The sequence below is a fragment of the Schistocerca gregaria genome, chromosome 3 (genome assembly GCF_023897955.1).
Source record: "Schistocerca gregaria isolate iqSchGreg1 chromosome 3, iqSchGreg1.2, whole genome shotgun sequence".
In the NCBI taxonomy this organism is placed as follows: domain Eukaryota; kingdom Metazoa; phylum Arthropoda; class Insecta; order Orthoptera; family Acrididae; genus Schistocerca; species Schistocerca gregaria.
Genome location: NC_064922.1, coordinates 651698852 through 651719836, shown reverse-complemented (window position 1 = coordinate 651719836; position 20985 = coordinate 651698852). Strand labels below are relative to the sequence as shown.

General features: G+C 39.2%; 1 protein-coding gene across 1 annotated transcript in view; it reads right to left on the bottom strand.

Annotated features, from left to right (window-relative positions):
• The window catches only part of LOC126356103 (E3 ubiquitin-protein ligase LRSAM1-like), a 147120-nt gene that overhangs the window by 90335 nt on the left and 35800 nt on the right, over positions 1-20985 (bottom strand). The window contains exon 3 of the mRNA XM_050006803.1: positions 913-1304. Within this exon, the coding sequence (XP_049862760.1) occupies positions 913-1304 (392 nt within the window). The remainder of the gene's footprint in view (positions 1-912; positions 1305-20985) is intronic.

Sequence of the window (20985 nt, the reverse complement as noted above, 5' to 3'; positions counted from 1 at the left end):
GAGAATGATGATACATCAGAACAATGAATAGCTTGTCAAATTAATGCAGCCAGAACTTGCTGATGGCCCAAACGACTGCAAGTCACTCTTTCTCAATTGTATAGTAGGAGAGCACTCTGGTAGCATAAGCTATCACCCTTTCAGTACCTTCCTGAATTTTTGTCAGAAGTGCCCCTATCTCAAAACTGCAAGCATTGGTGTGAAGTTCTGTCTTGCAATTCTTGTCTAACAGTGCTAGAACTGAAGATGTTAGCACCTCCTTAAGGGCATGAAAATCTCTCTCTTGAGCCTTGATACAAGAAAATTTGACATCTCTCTGCAGTAGTTCTTGAAAGGAATGAGCCTTGGTACAGAAGTCATTTATGAATCACTGATAGTATGAGCACATTCCATTAAAACTTCTCGCATCATGACTGTGCCAAGCAGTTGGAAAATCTATGATTGCTCCCATTTTCTCTGGATCTAGATTGACTCCATCGCCATTCATTAGATGCACCAAGATTTTTCTTTCTTGGGAGACAATGAGGTTCTTTTTCAGATTCAGGTGGGGACATGCAGTCTGAACACACTCCAACATTGTTGTCAGGCAGCTTAGAAAATGACAATGTCATCCAGATAAAAAATACATGCCATCCATTTAAGGCACAGAAACAGGTTGTACATCATATATTCAAAAGTGGCTGCAGTGTTGCGTAGTCCACATGGTATGTCCTTGAACTCATAGAAGCTGTCAATAACAGTTTTGCTTGTAATGCTAGCTTATATTTGAGAAGTCTTAAGTTTAAGATATGGCATTATGGTAAATATTTTATAAAAGTAATTTAATGATTCATTTGTGATCCTAAGTGAATTAAAAGAGTTAATATCCATTAAACAAACACTTTTGAGAAACTATTATTATACTTATCTTACCTCATATCCAGAATTTCCAGTAGGTGAATTTGTTGGGACTAATAATGTAGTATCCTCTGCCTTTACACTGTAACTTATAACAGATAGTGATGGTAAAGATGTTTTTAATCTTCTTGTTATTGGAACAGAATGCTTAAAATGATCACTGAAGGAAAATGCAGATTTTGATTTGAGTCGTTCCGCTTTGTGAAATATCACATTTGTTCCTTCCTTTTCATCTTCTGTCTTGTAAAATGGCTCCACAATTGGTCTTATATCTAACTCAGACTGAATTTTCCACTCCTCATTCAGAAATTTCAGAATGCACTGGGCTCCCTTGTCTAATATATCTTGAGGTGGATATTCTATTGGGTTTCCTGTAAACTGCACTCCCCTTAAATTAGGCACCAGTCCTGCAATAAAATTACACGAAGCAGTATAGGTTAATTTACTGTATGTACTTACAGACTGTATTGTCAAAAACTTCCCTATTCCAATAGCATGTCATTATAAAGACATCAGACATATGACTAATAGTATGTAGGAGCTCGTTTTGCTACTATTACACCATTTAATATATAACTAAATTAAATTATGACACAATGAAGCTACATCTTGTTTTATATTTGTCCTAGAGAATGGTGAATGGCTGATGAAAAGTTTCTGAGATAATCAGTTTGGCATGTAACTCATTTGGATGACTTCACATGGGGAAGAATCAACGGGAAGCTACAAGAAGGGTGAGGTGTGATGAGTGTAGCCCAGGAGTTTTGTATTGCTCGCAGGATTGTTACACATGCATGAGAAGCATTCCAACACACAGTCTACAACAGCAGCAAATGACTACTACACTGTGCAACAGACAAGAAGGGACACACATTAAGCAGTGGGTGCAATTGCAACCAAATTTAACATGCTGTATTCTGTCAACACCCACACATCAGAGGCACGGTATGCAATTGTGACAAGCATATAGGGACTGAATCAACAAAGAGTGAGTTTGAATGCTCTTCTCAGATGAGAGCAGATTCATTCTAAATAGTGATTGTGGATTTACCCTCGTGTGATGAGAGATGGGAACACACAATGCACCCAGGAATGTTGTCAAACACAATCATCTTAGTGGTGCACGTGCCCTGGTGCAGGGAGGCATCTCATTGCATGGCCACACTGACCTCAAAATCTTTGAACATGATAAACTCACTGGTCGACATTGCTGTGACATTGAACTCCCTCCCCACAGGCACCATTTCAGGGGTGCATTCAGCAATGACTTCATTTTTATGGATTATAATGCATTACCACATTGAACAATGCAGTTGAATGAGGTCTTAGAACCAGAGGATGTTAGGCGAATGGACTGGCCTGGTCGTTCCCTGACTTAAATCCTACCGAGTACATGTAAGATGTGTTGGGGAGACATACCGTATTTACTCGAATCTAAGCCGCACCTGAGACATGAGAATCGAAATAAAGGGAAAAAAAAAAAAAAAAAAAAATCCCAAATCTAAGCCGCACGTAAAATTTGAGACTCGAAATTCAAGGGGAGAGAAAAGTTTTAGGCCGCACCTCCAAATCGAAACAAAGTTGGTCCATTGTAATATGAGACACAATTTAGGTCGAATGAAAGACGATACAGGTACAGTAGTTCGGTTCGAGTCGTAAGCTTAGCAATTAAGCTTTACCAGGTAGCCATTGCTATGCACCAGGCGCTCCGTCCTATTTATACGGGTACCCTTCCTTTTTCACGTGCTTCATCTGGTTTGAAACGATTGCTTATTTTGCCTTGATCTGATAAGTGCTGTTTTCTTTGTTATATGTGCTCACATCACTCTAAGCTGAAAATGCATTACTGTACTGTGTCATGCATTGTTTGTCGCATTCTGATAGTGCGTGTTTACGGCCTGTATCCGCTCGCGGCACGGCTTGCTTCTGTGCACGCTACCGCATCTAAGATGACTAATTTCTGTGTACAATTTGATGTACTAAAGAAGCGGCCGCAAAGATTTTCAAACGGAGAAAAATTTTCGCCTAACTCTCATTCAGAACATGTTCTATCATACGCAGTCTATCAATTGGTTCTTGTTGATCATTATCACAGAAAGCAGCAGTGTAAGTAACAACAAATAGCAGTCTCTTGTCATTGTTTCGCTAATGAGACGATTCCTATCTCTTTTTTTTAAAATCGTAAGCGGCGGTAGCGCACACAAAAGCAAGCCTTGCCGCGAGCGGCGACACGCCGTAAACACGCACTATCAGAATGCGACAAACAATGCATGACGCAGTACAGTAATGCATTTTCAGCTTAGAGTGACGTAAACACCTATAACAAATAAAACGGTACTTATCAGATCAAAGCAAAATAAGCAATCGATTCAAAGCAGACAAAGCACTTGAAAAAGGAAGGGTACCCGAATAAATACGGATGGAGCGCCTGACGCATAGCTTAAAGCTTAACGGCTAAGATTACGACTCGAACCAAACTACTGTAGCGTCTTTCATTCGACCTAAATTGGGTCTCATATTACAATGGACCACCTTTGTTTCGATTTGGAGGTGCGGACTAAAACTTTTCTCTCCTCTTGAATTTCGAGTCTCAAATTTCTGGTGCGGCTTAGATTCGGGAAATTTTTTTTCCCCTTTATTTCAAGTCTCATTTTTCAGGTGCGGCTTAGATTCGAGTAAATACGGTAATTGCTCACTGATTGACACACACTGTCTTTTTCCCACTCCTTCAACTGCCTTTTGTTGTGAACCGAATCCCATTTGGTGCTATAATCAAGCTGACCAGTACTATATGACATCTAGCTTTCTGTGTACGGCTCGAAGACCTCTAGCAACACACTCTTACACTTTCATTAATATCCACAACATAAGTAATATGTTAGGTTACTTTCTATGACACCCTTAAGTTTTGCAGTGCTGTGTAGTATAATGGAATTAAAAAGATTCCTACAGAGAGGTTTTATAGCGTTTGGCAATCTGTTAAATAAATTCTTGAATCTTGGCCAGGAACTGCAGCAGCTAGCATGTGGGCACCCTGCAATACATCTCCCCAATGCATCCAAATGTTCTGTAGCTGCAGCTGAGAAGGGCATCAGCACAATGCAAGCTACAGCTGTGGCAATAACATGGATGTTCCGCTGGCATCAAAGGTGGAAGTAGTAAACAGAGCAGTAGTTCCAGCAACATTTAACAACAAGGGCACACAGCTATTGCCAGTTGTAAATCTGCCTATATCTCTGGCTACCAATGATCAGAATTCCAGGGTGTTGACAATTATGTGAGGCAACATAGTTTGGCCATCTAGAACATCCTGTGTCATGAGCAGGGCCTCTCACTTCAAGCATGATATAAGGTGATACACAGCCACTTTTAATCAGTCTATTCTAGAATGTGAACGCAATAGTTTATTACCTTGCTTGAATCACTAGACTGAACAGACTAGACATGGATTCTCCTCTTTTCTGATATTACAGACCTTGCATTAATCACCGACTCTGGTTGGTTTCTTCTTTTGGACTTTGGGTCACTGTACTACAACTGATTTGTTCATTTCTGGGCCTGTATTGTGATTGTGTTGGTACCTTATGATGAGCCTGTCAATAAATTTTACTGTGACTTTAGAAAATGTGTAACACGGTAAAAGGAAGTAAACAATTTGGTAACAATGGTTGCAGTTCATGCAACAACAACATGATCAACAATAGAAGCAATTGGAGGAGCAACAGGATCAGCACATGGAACAAATTACCTCCTGGAGATGTAGCTGAGATGGGCATCAGCACAATGCAAGCTACAGGTATTCTTCTTGTGCCTCTTTTCTGAAAGAAGGCAGGAATGTATATCAATGCTAATTACAACACTTTAGATGCAGACATACCAGGGCTATAATGAACCTGAACTACTTTTGCTTCTAAAAAAAGCAAATGTCATTGCACAACTCAATTACACTGCCATTTAAAGAACTGTGTAGTCACTAAAATTTCACTATTGCCTGAAGTTACCAAATCAAACATACACAATATGGATCACAGACATGCAGCAGCTCAGTCCTTTGTAATTTATGTGTGAAAATTCGACATGTGAAGCATCATACGCAGATTTCTTATTAGGGGCATTGCAAGTGAGTTTTTGCCATACAAGCAGGTTTAGAAAGGAGTGCTAAAGCTTCCAGGGCCTGCACTTAAGGAAATGATGTATGCTATACACTATCTTGAAGTGTATACAGAGAAAAATGGAAGTAGCATAGGTCAAGGCTCATCTGATTTCCTGTGCAATCTTAGTCCCAGTCAATCTCCTTCCGACCCTGTTAACATCCTTTGACCAACCCTAAACAAAACTTGTACTATGTGCCCTATAGCATGATTTATTTCAGAATCAGTCTTTCGGCTGGTTTGATGAGGTCCATCATGACTGTTTCTCCTGTGCCAACCGACTCATCTCATAGCAGCACTTGCACACAATGTCCTCAATTATCTGTTGTATATACTGTAACATATATCCCTCATAAAATTTTTACCCTCTACAGCTACCTCTAGTGCCACAGAAGTTATTCTCTGATATCTGTCCCTCTTTCTTGTCAGTTGTTTGGTACTAGTAGATTTCTTTTGGCCAGGAATGCCGTTTTCCTTTGCTAGTCTTCTTTTTATGTCCTCGTTACTTCATCCATTAGGCGTTACTTTGCTTTAAAGATAACACAATTCGCTCACTACTTCTACTTCTTTGTCACCAATTTTGATGTTAATTTTTTTGCTAACCTCATTTCACCTACTCCTAATTACCCTCAACACATATTCTATGTTCAGCATACTGTTCATTCCGTGTAGTGTGTCATGTAATTCTTCTCCCCTTTCATTGAGGATATCAATGTCATCAGTGAAACTTGTCATTGATTTTTCTTCATCCTGAATTTTAATTGTGCTCCTGAACCTATTCTTCATCATTGTCATTTTTTCTCTGATGTATAGATTGAACATAAGGGGCTAAACAATGCATTCTGGTCTACATACTTTTTAATCCAAGCACTTCATTCGTTGTCTTCCATTCCATCTTGGTCTTGTACATATTGTACATTATCTGCCTTACTCTTATTTTTTCGGTATTTTGAACACCTTGAACCATTTTACATTGTCAAACACTTTTTGCAGGTTGACAGACCTCTGACCCCATTTTCATATTTCTTAACTCTTGCTTTCATTACCGATTCCAATGTCAGAACTGACTCTCTGGTGCCTTTAACTTTCCTAAGGCCAAACTGATCATTACTTAAAGGGATTTTCAATTATCTTTTCCACTTTTCTGTGTATTATTCTTGTGAGCAACTTGGACACATGAGCTGTTATGCCAACTGTGTGATAGTTCTCCTGACAGTTCACCTGCAAGGGCATCTATACCTATGGGCAAGGTTGGGGGGGGGAGGGGGCAGTGGTACTCCCTAGCTCTCATGGAAAGAAAAGATTGTAGTGCATTCAGGTGTTTATCTTTCAATAAAACAATTAAAAGTCAGTATTACACAGGTTTTTGACATAAACGGAACTGGAAATTTTTCATGGCTACTCCTAAGTTGCCATCCATTTTCCAAAATGTTAAAAATACACCATACCCCCAGGTCTAGCTCAACCCCCCCCCCCCCCTCCCCCTGCAAACTATCATATGGGCACCATTGCTTACCTGCTCTGGCTAAATTCAGAACTGCTTCAACTAGTCTGATGGTATTCCTCCAGTTTCATAGATTATTTTACACTTGAATAACCACTTGGCTGCAACTGTTTCCAATGATTACAGAAATTCCAAAGGAATTTTATCTATATCTTCTGTCTGATTTGATTGCAGGTCCTCCAAAGCTATATCATACTCTGACTGTAATACTGGATCCCCTATGTCCTTCAAATCAATTTCCATTTATTCCTCTATCACATCAGCAGACAATTCCTCTTTCCCGTGCAGGCCTTCAGTGTACTCTTTTCACTTACCATCTCTCTCATTTATGTTTAACAGCAGAATTCCACCTGCCCTCTTTATGTTAACACCTTTCTTTTAATTTCACTGAAGTTTCTTTTTACTTTTCTATACGCTGAACTTTACTTAAGTTATATAAATGATCCAACTACTCCTATCAACAAGAGACTTCCAAACTTCTAAAGAAACAGATACAACTGCATAATAGGTGTAAAACAAAGAAAAAAGGTTTTGCTAGAGAGATGCTGACTAAAACACATTGGGCTGCCAAGGAGCAATGCATGAACCCTTCAATCACTACTGCAGCAGAATACTGTCAAACGATCTTTCTAGAGTCATTCAAAGTAAGTCAACAGTCAATAGCGCGTAAATACTCAGATCATGCAGTACTAGTTGAAGGTGACTTTAACCCACTGAGTATAGACTGGGACATCTATGGATTAATTGCAGATGGTACAGACAGACAGTCATACGAAATACTTTTGAACATGTTTTCTGAAAATTATTTTGAGTAGCCCACATGCAATGGAAATGTCTTAAGACTCTGTAGCTACAAATAGGACGGACCCTATCAACAATGTCAGTATAGAAACAGAGATTGGCAATTATGATATCATTACAGCAATTATGATTATAAAAGCTAATAAATCAGTCAAGAAGGCTAGGAGAGTGCTCCTGCTAGATAGAGCAGATAAGCAGTTATTAACATGTTACTTAGACAGTGAATTGGCATCACTTAGTACCGCTAAGATGGATCTAGGGAAATTATGGACAAAGTTTAAGCAGATTCTAAATCATGGTCTGGAGAGGTACGTTGCCTAGTAAGTAGATAAAGGATGGAAAAGACCCACCGTGGTTTAATAACAAAATTCCTAAGATGCTGAGGAAGCAGACAGAGGCTGTTGCACTCTAGGTTCAAAAGGGGACTCACAAATGACGACAAGCGAAGGTTATTAGAGATTCGTGTATATGTGAAAAGATCTATGCGCGAAGCATACAACAACTATCACCGTCACAAGTTAGCAAAAGATCTGGGACAGAACCCAGGAAAATTCTACTCGTATGTAAAATCACTGAGCAGATCTAAGGCTTCCGTCCAGTCCCTTGTTGACCAGTCTGGTGTGGCAGTTGAAGATACCAAAACGAAAGCTAAAATTTCACATTCAAGAAATCCTTTATACAAAATGAGTAGGAAGAACAAACCTATAATGTTCAGATACTGTATTACTATTGTCCAGTTTGACACAGTCAATTCAAGTTGTTTAAATATCTGACGCAACACTGAAAAGCAATAAGAGGTGGAATGAGCATGTGAATTTGAAGTGGAACGAGCACTTGAAAACTGCAGTAGGGAAGGCAAATGGTCGACTTCGGTTTATTGGGAGAATTTTAGAAAAGAGTGGTTCACCTGTAAAGGAGACTGCATATGGGGCATTGATGTGACCTATTCTTGAGTACTGCTCAAGTGTTTGGGATCTATATCAGGTTGGATTGAACGAAGATATTGAAGCAACTCAGAGGAAGGCTGCTAGATTTGTAGCTGGTAGGTTCTATCAAAACATAAGTGTTATGGAGATGCTTTGGTAACACAAATGGGAATATCTGGAGGGAAGATAGCGTTCTTTTCAGGAAGCACTATTGACAAAATTTAGAGAACCCATATTTGATGCTGACTGCTGAATGATTTGAGAAATTACAGCTCATACAGTGTTGTACAGACAGTAATTTTTCCCTTGCTCTATTTGAGAGTGGAACAGGTGTGGAAATGACAATTAGTGGTACATGGTACCCTCTGCCACGCACCTTATGGTGGCTTACAGAGTATATATATAGATGTAGAACAAAACCAAAGAAATTCTGGTCATATGTGAAGGCTGTCAGTGGTACCAAAGTTAGTGTCTAGTCACCCATGAATGAGGCAGGAACCAAAACTGAGAGTAGCAAAACAAGAGCTGAATGATTGACTTCATTTGTACATATTTCTTTGCATAGGAAAACCCAGGAGAACTGTCCCAATTTAATCTTCATACAACTGAAAAGATGGGTAGAATACATCTTAGTGTCAATAGTGTTGAGAAACAGCTGCGATTGTTAAAATTGAACAAAGCTCCAGGGCTTGATGGAATCTCTATCAGATTCTATACTGAATTTGCAGTTGAACTAGCCCCTCTTCTAACTACAATCCATCACAGATACCTTAAACAAAAAACTGTGCCCAGTAATTGACAAAAAGCACAAGTCACAACCAGTTACAAAAAGAGATCCACAAAACTACCAAACAATATCCTTCACATCAATTTGTTGTAGAATCTTAGAACATACTCCGAGCTCAAACACAATGAAGTATTTTGAAAAGAACGACATCCTGCATGCCAACCAGCATGAATTCTGTAAACACTGATCAGCCGGCCGCGGTGGTCTCGCGGTTCTAGGCGCGCAGTCCGGAACCGTGGGTCTGCTACGGTCGCAGGTTCGAATCCTGCCTCGGGTGTGGATGTGTGTGATGTCCTTAGGTTAGTTAGGTTTAAGTAGTTCTAAGTTCTAGGGGACTGATGACCACAGCAGTTGAGTCCCATAGTGCTCAGAGCCATTTTTTTTTTGTAAACACTGATCATTCAAAACCCAACTCGCTCTTTTCTCACATGACACACTGAAAGCTTAGGATCAAGGCAGTCAGTTAGATGCAGTATTTCTTTATTTCCAAAAGGTATTTCAGTCAGTACCACACATACAATTATTGTCAAAAGAATGATCATATCTTTGGGTATCAAGCTCAATTTGTGACTGGAATTATGATTTTTTGATAGAGAGTGATCATATCTTTGGGTATCAAGCTCAATTTGTGACTGGAATGATGATTTTTTGATAGAGAGAATGCAGCATGTTACCTTTGATGCAGAGTCATCATCAGATGTAGAAATAACTTCAGGTGTGGCCCAAGGAAATGTGTTGGGACCCTTGTTGTTCATCTTGTATATTAATGATCTTGCAGACAGTATTAATAGTAACCTTGGACCTTTTGCACATGATACAGTTATCTATAAAGAGGTACTGTCTGAAACAAGCTACACACAAATTCAGCCAGATCTTGGTAAGATTTCAAAGTGATGCAACAACTGGCAACTTGCTTTAAATGTTCAGACATGTAAAATTGTGGATTTCACAAAATGAAGAAATGTAGTGTCCTACAACTACAATATCAATGAGTCACAGCTGAAATTGGGCAACTCACATAAATGCTTGGGTGTAACACTTTGAAGGGATATGAAATGGAATGATCACAGATGCTCAGTTGTGCATAAAGCAGGTGGCAGTTGGTAGACTACTGGGGTAGAATACTGGTGAAGTGCAATCAGTCTACAAAGGAGACTGCTTTACAAATCACTTGTAGTGCCATTCCAGAATATTACTTAAGTGTGTGGGACCCATACCAAATAGGACTAAGAGGGGATATCAAATGAATGCAGAGAAGGGCAGCATGAGGGGTGACTGGTTTGCATGATCCATGGGAGAGTGACACAGAGACGTTGAATTCAAGCTCTGGCTTTAAATGATAATTATAGGAATATACTACACCCCTACTGGTCACTTACATAGGAATTGTGAGGACAAGATTAGATTAATTACAGCACCACACAGGCATTTAAACAATCCTCCTTCCTGCACTCAATGCATGAACGGAACAGGAAGAAATCCTAATAACTGGTAGAATGGGACAGATTCTCTGGCATGCACTTACAATTGGTTTGCAGACTGTAGATGTGGATTTGTTAAAAATGTAGAATACCTGATTACCCTGCCTCTGCTGGGCAATGCGGCCACCATGCAACCTAAGATCACCATGGTAACAGTTTTAAGACATGGGCAAAAAATGGATTCAACAACAATCAAATCCATCAAGACTGGCAATAAGAATTAAAGACCTCAGTACAGAGGTATGATTCACTAATTCCAGGTCAATACAGGCACATCATTAATACTAACTAACCTCAGCACCCACAAGCAGTTGGGATCTCCAGTCTTGTCCCAGCTCAAACAGAAACATCTGAGTCTAGGGGTAATGGATCACCTGATTGTCAAAAACCTCTTTGGACTAGATTTATTTATTGATTTTGGATGCAATATTGCAGATACCAACCAGATAATCTCAGAAGCTAACCCTTTTCAATCATTTGAATTTTTTTGCGAAGAATATGCCATTGTTTCCTCCCCAAAACTTTCATATGTGGTAAACTAGTTACATTACATTCAAACTGCAGTAGTTCTGTCCATGACCTATTTCATTCACATTCAAGTATGTCGTTTAGATTGAATTTGATCAACTGGAAAAACTGTGCATTCTGGAGCAAGTGCCACGATGTTAGTGGGTATCACCACTTGTATATCAAATTGTTCTCTAAACATGATCTTGTGCATGCTTACTTGCATATCATGCTGTATGAAGAGTCGAAGGAAAGAGAAATGGTTAACACCCCATTCCGAGTTTCCACCATGTGTCTGCATACTGGAATTTACAATGCTGGTTTAGTCCTGTTAGTTTTGTTATCCAGTAGCTGCATGACTGGCCATGTTGTCAGACTTTAAGACCATTCCAAAGTCGTATAGATTGTTGAACTGATTTGATTTGCAAAGAATTTTGAACAGTTTTGTTATTATGGATGCTGTTTTCGAACCCTTATATAAAAAGCAGTTATGGTTTGAAACTAAATTAAGCACTTTATTTTCACTCAAAATGAATGTAACACATAACATGTGTGTTAATCAACATGAAGTATTAATAACTCAAAGGGCAAAAAACACATATAAAAGACTCCAAAGTGTGATGTCCAGAATTAAAAAAAAAAGGAGGGTGGTAATTTTTTATTTTTTGTTTTGTTGAAAGGAAAGAAAGAAAAAAGGGTGAATAAAGGTGAAGGGAAGTGGTTCTATTTTTACTGGAATGAACTTATTGATGGACATCACAAAAATTTATTTTACCTATATTTTTCTTTTTACTCATCGAAGAAGACAACACAACACATATAAAAGAAATCATCACACTAATATTATCCACAGAATGATCGTTTCACAAGACACTTTCTAGCTCGACTGACTCTTAAGACTGAACAAGACTCGACTGACTCTACTCTCTCTCTGGACCACAGCCTCTTCACGTCCTTCTGGACCAGAGATTTCAACTGTGATTAGCACGCCGATTATTTAATTAATCGTACAGCCGCTGGGCGCGCGCTTGGCGCGTCATTTAAATGGGGTTAAACGCACACCGCGAGAGGCGTGGGCTAGCGGTGTCTTACAGGTATCGCCACACGGCCCCCTCTACTGGTGCGTAAGTTTTTCAAACTTCGCGGCAGTACCAGATTTGAGTTGACGAACAAGGTTGTGCAGTGTTTGCACCAGCATTATACAACATTTTCAAACATATGACAAGTACATACATATATAAAGAATTATAGCCTAAAGTACAAAGTTTAAGTAAATATACATAAATTGTTGCACATTACAAAATAGCCACTTTGAAATTGATCAATGGATGATTCATTTTTTTTTAGAGAGATGCCTGCACCGTTGGCAGTCCTGTTATTAAAACAATAGCTGCTACCCTGTATTCACAGTTCTTATTGTGTCGACCAGTGAGCACTATGCTCTGCCTCAATTCAGTGTGGTGCGTCGTGCGAAGCACAGTAAAAGTCACAGCACCACAACTTTGTTTACTTTACAGTTTGCACATCAGGACAATAGGTAATGAATCTGCTTACGACAAAAGAACAAAAAGGTCATACAATTTGGTTTTAAGTTGTCGATGACAACAAAGTTCATGTCAGTATTGTTGGTGTTTAAGAGTGGCTGTGCGTGCACGAGTGCAGTAATTTTGATAAAGTGGTCCATCCACCACGCACCGCGGCACTGCGTACAGCCTCGCGCTCGGGTCTGCTGTTGAGGTATAATAGGCGGTGACACGCCTGGCGGCGCCACCCCTTACGACGGACGCGACAGTACTGGTAGCCGCATCCGAAGACCGTACAACGCAGACTTCCAAGCACTTTCCAAGGTAGGGATCACTGTGATACGCATCATTGCACTTTATTGTAGAATTTGAGATTAAACTTATCACTTTGTACGGAAAGCACTTTTCTATCATATTTTTACTCTTGACTGGTTGATTTCTCTTTATCAACACTATTTGATTTTTTTTACACTGTTCAGAAGGGAGGTTCGACGTCCTGTTCCTCCTGAGAACACATTTTCACAGACACTTCACTTTTGAGCAAAATTACACTTTGCATCTTTTCTCCTTTTATATTAGGTGCACATAGTAAGACTGTTTTGTGTGTAGCCTTCACAAGAGGATATTTAAGTTTTGAAGAGGCAAGTTCAAAATTACATAGAAAAAATGGACATGTACATATACATAAAATGATTACCTACCATAGACATGAAATTCAATATACATAATACAAATGAACTTCTTCGTAGCTAAGTTGCTACATAGCCATTGAAATACTTTGCTAGTCGTGACCTGTGAAACTCTCCCAAAATTCATATTTATATAGAGAATACTAGTTGTTTACATCTTCAAAAACTTACAATTAGACATGTTTTGCTAGTCGTGTCCTGTGAAACTTTACAAAATTCAGATTTATATTGAGATTGCTAGTTGTTTACATTTACAAAATTTTACAATTAGACATGACATGACATATTTATGTACACGAAATTCAGGTTGTGCCATCTATTTCTTGCTGTGCATGTGCACTAACGGAATACTATCTCCTTCTTTACAGAATATTGAAATCTATGGCATCTGCCATCAAGAATTCTGCAAAACTCGACGAGAGACCCTAAGTGCTGCAAATTATGAATGGACAAAATATACAAAAGAACAGTGCAAAAACCTCACTACCCCACTATCCATAGTCCAGCAGTGGGCAAGGAAGTGGGAGTAGGATCAAGATAGAAGGATTGGGTTATATTCATATTTACAAAATCTTCATCAATACAGTAGTGTTTTCACACATGTGTGCGACGAATAGTGTATCTGTTTGCGTAACGTATGCATCATAAACTTTGCCATTGCGCAAGTGTCACTGACTTTAAGCCAATTCATGTTGTATTCAGTTTCATCCTTTAAAGTTGATCCGAATTGCTGTTTAAGCAAAAAGAAATTCAATGATCATTGTCAATCACTTCCTGTAAATCAGTCACTCGTTGAATCAGTCATGTTTAGGTAAATACGCACTTAATGACACGGTAGTTTATATTCCTGAAAAAAATTCGGTCAGTAAACGTACTAATAAATGACTATAGGATCCTTCCATAAGAGGTGTACTTTAGTGAGTATCACGTAGTAAAATAAATATATGAATTTCCTGTAGGTAAAGGAAAATGAATGCGCTTTAGTTTCCATAAAGACAAGAAAATCGCTGTGTCCACGAAGACAGCTGCGTCGTACTGCTTCACACACAAATCTTCAAAAACTTATCCACTTTGCTGAAAGAGAAAGAAAAATCTCATACACTAAAGTATGTTTTCTTGTAATCGTGAATTGTACATCGTACCGGTAGTCGTGTAGTTTTTGTTTCCTGGTCGAGAACATGAGCAGAGAGCGGGAGACTTCGTGTCCTAGCAATTGTTTTATGAGAGTCGCATTTTCTTAACTCTGGTCCAGACAGAACGACATAAAATTGCATAACTTATATACTATCCCACTTACACAAATACATATGTCCATGTCCTCACAGTATCAAGTAATGAGTGCTAGATTTCACCTAAATTACTTCACAGGATAAAAACATTTTTTTAAATAGTGTTAATGTTAGTGAGTTCATAAGTTCGTAACCATTAAACACGACCTTCGTAAATGTAGAATACGAATCTTACGAAGGCAGCCTGCATGCATGGTACTACACAATTAGCCTGTGTAAAGAATGAGATTCTATAACGACAGCAATTTTTATTCGCTACGTAAGCAGATTATTTATTTCGCTGTGGCTGATAAACATTTTTCCTCCACAATGACCTATGTACAAAATTTACGTTTGTTACGATGGAGAGCACACAAACTCTTTATGCCAAGCGTGAGATAATGGTTTTTTAAATAGGGCACATACCAAATAAGTTTTTCTTTCTCCTTTTTTATTGCCTACACGGCGAATCATTTCTCATTAACATCTATCAGTATTCATACACACGTATCGTTTTCATTCATACAGCTTCATATAATTAATATTCACCTTTCTTCTCATAGAACAGCTTCAATATAAATCGCAAATCATCAAATAATACTACGTGGTGGCATCATTGGCTCACACACAACGAAATCCTCATCATCATCATAAAAACTACCTTATCAACTAAGATTCACATTCATTCTTTCACACTCATTTCAGCACAATCATTCACTCATGCTGGCGTATAGTATAGCATTCTGGTGGCTCTCAAATTCATCACAGTTATTAACATAATAAAATCTTTTTTCTTGTACATAGTTTCCTGTTCTAGAAAATGCCTGTTTAAGGAGTAAGTTTGGTCGCTAACTTCGTTGTCCTTGGCTAGTAGTCAAATTATTCGTAGCATAGTAAATATAACGTAGATTAAATAGTTCTTGGATTGCATGTAATGTTTAACGTAGATTTGCTATAGTTTAATGCGTTATGATTCTTTGCATTGACTAACAATTAACACTAACATTTTAGCTGTAACTAGCACATCCTTTCTCTTTCTCTTACTTTACATACTGCTTTAAGTGGTGGTGGGCGTAAAGTCCTTTAACTTTCTGTGTTGTAGGGTATGCTAATAAATAACATCCAGGGTGAGGAATATCGACGATCCGGTATGGACCTGAGTAAACTAATTGCCATTTCTTAAGCAAACATTTTAGCCTCGTAGATTTGGGATGGGTTGTGAGCAATACCAAATCATCAATTTCGAACACACGTGTCGGTCTGACCCGTTTATCAAATTTTTTCTTCCGGAGCTCCGCAGTGTGTGCCAGGGTAATGGCAGCTTGCCTTACCTTTTCCTGCAAAGAAATATCGTTCGAAGACAACTTAGGCAGGGGACTTGACCATGAGTTTTTTTCTGGTTCGTCTGATAATAACTCGGCAGGTGAGAATCCGGTTGAACTATGTGGCAAATTGTTCACAATGTACTCGAACGGAGCGAGGTATTCTATCCATTTGGAATGTTTTGTAGAAGAATGGATGCGCATAAATTGATTAAATTCTTTAAAAATTCGCTCAACGGGGTTACCCTGTGGGTGAAATCGGGAAGTAAGAACATGTTTAATATCGGAATCTTGCAGAAATGATTTCCACTTTGCACTCGTAAAGTACGATGCATTGTCCGTTAGGACAGCGACAGGTTTTCCGACGCGGGCTAGGTAGTCGGCCGAAAAGCGTCGAATGATAGCCGCAACAGTGGCTGTGCGCAAGGCGTACAATTTCACATACTTAGTAAAAACGTCCAATATAGCCAAAATGTATTTAGCACCACCGCGGGATTGTGGATAGGGTCCGCCAATGTCTACGGAAATCAAATCAAGTGGTTGCTTTGGAAGAATGGGATGCAATTCAATTGATGCATGTTTGTTCAAATATTTTGCCTTCTGGCAAATGATACATTTGCGAATGACCTGCAGGACTCTACGTCGCATGTTAGGAAAATAGCAGAAGCGTAGGATCTTGGCGGCACATTTATTAATGCCATAATGTCCCCAGGTTTTGTGGGTGAACAAAATGAAGTCGTCAACATAAGCTTCCGGTAAACATACCAACCAACGCTCTGACACGAGATGGGAACGATGAAACAGTACACCATTGTTGATCTTGTAGTAATTTTGAAGATTAGAATTTGAATTCTGACATAATTTTGTTTTTACTGTAGACCACCTAGGATCGGCATCTTGTAACTGTGCAAAATCCCTGCAGATTCGGTGATAGTAGCGGTTGTAGGATTCGTCATACATTAACATGACCTGAAAGTCGGAAGTTTGCTCATGCAAATCTGAAAGATTTTTCGCATCGTGCGGAAGACGAGAAAGAGCGTCCGCAACAATATTGGTTTCGCCGGAGATGTAAATAATTTCGAAATCGTATTCTTGTAACGACAAACACCAACGAGTGAGCCAGGAATGAAGTAATTTGCAAGACAGTAAAAATGATAAAGCTTGGTGGTCTGTATAGATGCGTGTATGTTTTCCCCAGAGAAAATATTGAAATTTTCGCATAGACCAAATAATTGCAAGGGTCTCGCGTTCCGTAACTGAATATGATCTCTCGCATTTAGTTAAGGTGCGACTGGCAAAACTGATAGGTTTTACTATTGTTCGATCATGTTCAACAGACAGTTGAAACAAAAAGGCCCCAAGTCCATAAGATGACGCATCGGTCGATAGGCAGAAGTCTTTTGACATGTCCGGATGACAGAGGAGTGGTGCGTGGATTAATGATTGTTTAATTTTTTCAAAATCGGCTTGACATTCTGTAGTCCATCGCAAAAGGGAATTTTTCTTTAGAAGATTCAGAAGATGTGGGCTGTTAAGAGCTTGCTGTGTCACGAACTTTCTGAAAAATGACGAAAGACCCAAAAATGCTTTAAGTTGTTTTTTGGTTCGGGGTGCAGGAAAGTTGCGAATTGCTTCAGTCTTTTTAGAGTCCGGCCTGATGCCTTCCGGCGTGATGATGTGGCCAAGGAACTTAATCTGTTGTCGGGCGAACCTTGATTTTTCCAAATTGATTGTCACGCCTGCATCGGCGAATTTAATCAAAATTTGTCTTAGAAGATCGACATGTTCTTCCCAGGTGGCAGTCGCCACAACTAAATATCATCCACATAGGGAGTGATTTGTGAGAGTAAATCTGGCCCGAGGACGTCGTCAAGCGCCTCGATAAAGATTCCTGCACTTATTCGTAACCCGAATGGCAAAACACGGAATTGGTATGATCGTCCTTCGCACAAAAATGCGGTATATTTACGTGATTCAGGATGTAGAAGAACCTGGTAGTAGGACGATCGTAGGTCGATATTAGTCAGAAATTTGGCGTTGTGAAATTTCAGGAGTTGTTCGTCCAGATTTACAGGGCGAGTATTTACCGGTATAATAATTTTGTTGATTTCGCGTGCATCGAGAACAAGACGCACGCTTCCATCGGGTTTCGAAACTGACAACAAAGGGTTGCAATACGGCGAGTGCGAATTTTCTATGATTTTCCAACGTAGCATTCTGTTAATTTCCTGCATAACCGCTGGTTTTTCAGACCACGGTATATTGTAGTGTGTACGACAAAATGTTAGGTGGGGTTTGACATCCATCTTGTACACATACCCACGTATGATACCAGGTTTATCTTGAAAGACTACTGAAAATTGTTGAAGAAGGTGAAACAGATTCTGTTTTTGCAAATCAGTTAGATGGTAGGCTTCGGCACACTTTTCCCACAGAGTTTTACTATCAGCATTGTAAGAAGAATTGCAATTGTTTGTCATAGAAAAATTAGTGATGGGCACAGACTGTACTTTCAAGTGACGTACGTCCCGATAAGAATTGTTGTTATTAATTGTTTTAGATAAAGGTATCAAAATTCTTTGCTTTTCAATCGTCAATTGACAGATACCATTCCCTAAGTCAATCACTGCTCGATACTGATTTAAGAAATCGATGCCGAAAAGACATGGAACTGTTAAATTATCCACAACAAGGAAATGATAACGAACATGCACGTTGGAAACAACAAAAGTTAGAAGAGCTTGTAATTTGACATTTTTTGATTTGTTTCCAGTGGCACCGATGATTCGGCAGTTCTGCACTGGAAACGTCGGAAGTTTAGAACCTTTATCTAGATCCAAGTACAGGGAACTAGAAATCACGCTTGCTGAAGCTCCAGTGTCGAATAACACTTCTACAATGGATTTCTCTAACGATCAAACAGCAGTTGCCTGAACCGTTACCTTTACTTTGTCGTTATTACTAGACTTATTATTCTCGGCAAGAAGGTCATGTTCCATAGTGTGTCCGTCTTGGAATCTCAAAAAACAATTTGCAAGATTATTTGCGCCCGTGCTCACGTTCTCGACCGGGGTTTGGGCGCTTACGCCGGTCTGCTCATGTTTTCCGCCGCGTTATTAGGCGACGCATTTTGGTCATCACTTACCTCAATAATATTTATCCTTTGTTCATGGACATGTTTGGTATTCGGTGGAGTTTGATTACCGCAGTCCTGATTATTAGCATTGTTTGTTGGTACAAAGTGTCGTGCATTCGGAAACATATAATTGTAGTTGTGTGGTGTATAGTTCGGGTTTCCCCACTGCGGGGGTGGATAACTGACTCTAGAATTTTGACAATTTGAATTATTCTGCTGATATGGCGAATTTCTCTCAAAATAACCAGGGTTGTATCTTCCATCCTGACGTCTGTTTTGATTGTTGTTGTTTCGGTTACGGTTGTTGTTGCCTCTGGAGTACTGATTGTTGTTGAAACTACCATTGCGTCTGTTGCCATTACTATTACTTTTTCGGTAAAATTGACCATTACCAAAACTGTTGTAATTGTTGTAATTTTGGAATCGGGGATCGCAAGATTGCTGCGAATATTGTGTGAAGTTGGGCTGTTGTGATTTTTGCCCCTGATTTTGAGGAAGCGGGTTTGCATTCCACATGTTACCGCTGTTGTTATTTTGATTGAAATTATGGCAATTGTTTTGGCGAGAGTTGGAATTAACATTATAAATATGTGGAGTGTTCCCTGAATCTCCTCTAAACACAAGGTCTACTTCATTCAAATAATTTGGAAATTTCTTGATGTTAGTTTCCGGAACACCAATTAATTGTGTCCGGTAATTCAGGGGTAAATGACTTTTTAAGGTGTTAATCACATCGGCAAGATCGGCCGGTTTTGACCAATAAAGTGTTTTGTCCAGGTATCTTTCAAAATATTGACGCAAAGTTTCTTTACGAGGGTTGTATGGTTCGGGATTGTGAACTTCACGTCGAAGTTGTTTTTGCTCATGTTCTGACCAGAATTCCTGCAGAAAAGCCTCTTCAAATTGCTTGAAAGTTAAATTTTGCCTTTTTATTTCAGCTCCCCATCTGGATGCTCGACCCCTCAACAGATTACTTACAAAAAAAATCTTTTCCGCATCTGACCAGTTGTGCGGAAACATTCCGTCAAAAGACCTAATAAAAACAATCGGGTGCACCGCTTGGGTATCATCGGAACTGAACGTTGGAAAATAGGCATGTTTAATCATGTTACCGTCAACAATACCGGCAGGCACTATAGGGCCTGAACTATTGTTCCCTGGTGAAACTTCATGGCACAAGGGTGGTTGAGAATTACTGTTTTGTGCGATCACTGAGAGCGGCTCTGTTTGATGTTTTTCGCTCGCAAGTGATTCGCTGTTAGACTGTGGAACAAACTGCACAGTGAAATTAAGGCGGTGAACTCGTTGTGAGTGGGGTTGTAGGCGGAACAGTAACTACGTTAGAATCGGGAGTTAATAACTGAGAAATTTGGTTTTTTAAAGTGTTGGTCTCGGTTTGCACCTGCGACATGGCCTGGTGTAAAATCTCTTTTGTAGCGGTTTCTACCCTTTGCTCAATGAGCTTGTTGCAAATACCACATTCGTGCACTAATTTTTCTGCAATGTTTGCGTTACACTCTAAAGAAAGCGATTCTGTTTTTTCCTCCAAATGGGAAATTTTTTCTTTCATTTCTAATTGTTGTAAGCATACTACGCTAACTTGTTGAGTAATACCTTCGATATCCATCGAAATTTTATTTTGTGAGGTGGTTTGATTTTGCACGAAATTCTGAACTAGATCATTGACCTGAGCCTGAGCGTTCGTGACCTGATCCAACTTGGTTTTACATGACTGCATTTCGGAATTTGTCACTGTTTGATATTTAACAAAGGAATTTTCGTGACTGTTTACACGACATGACAATTCGTTGAAACTTTCGGTCAATTGTGTCGTTTTTGAATTAAGTTCTGAGATTTGGTTAGCCTGTTTTTCCAGTGTAGATGTTACCTCAGAACACAATTGATCGATTTTGCTGTTTAATTCTTTTGTACTCTGCTCCTGTTTATCAAATCTAGTGTCTAGTTTATCAAACCTTTCATTAAGGATGCTATC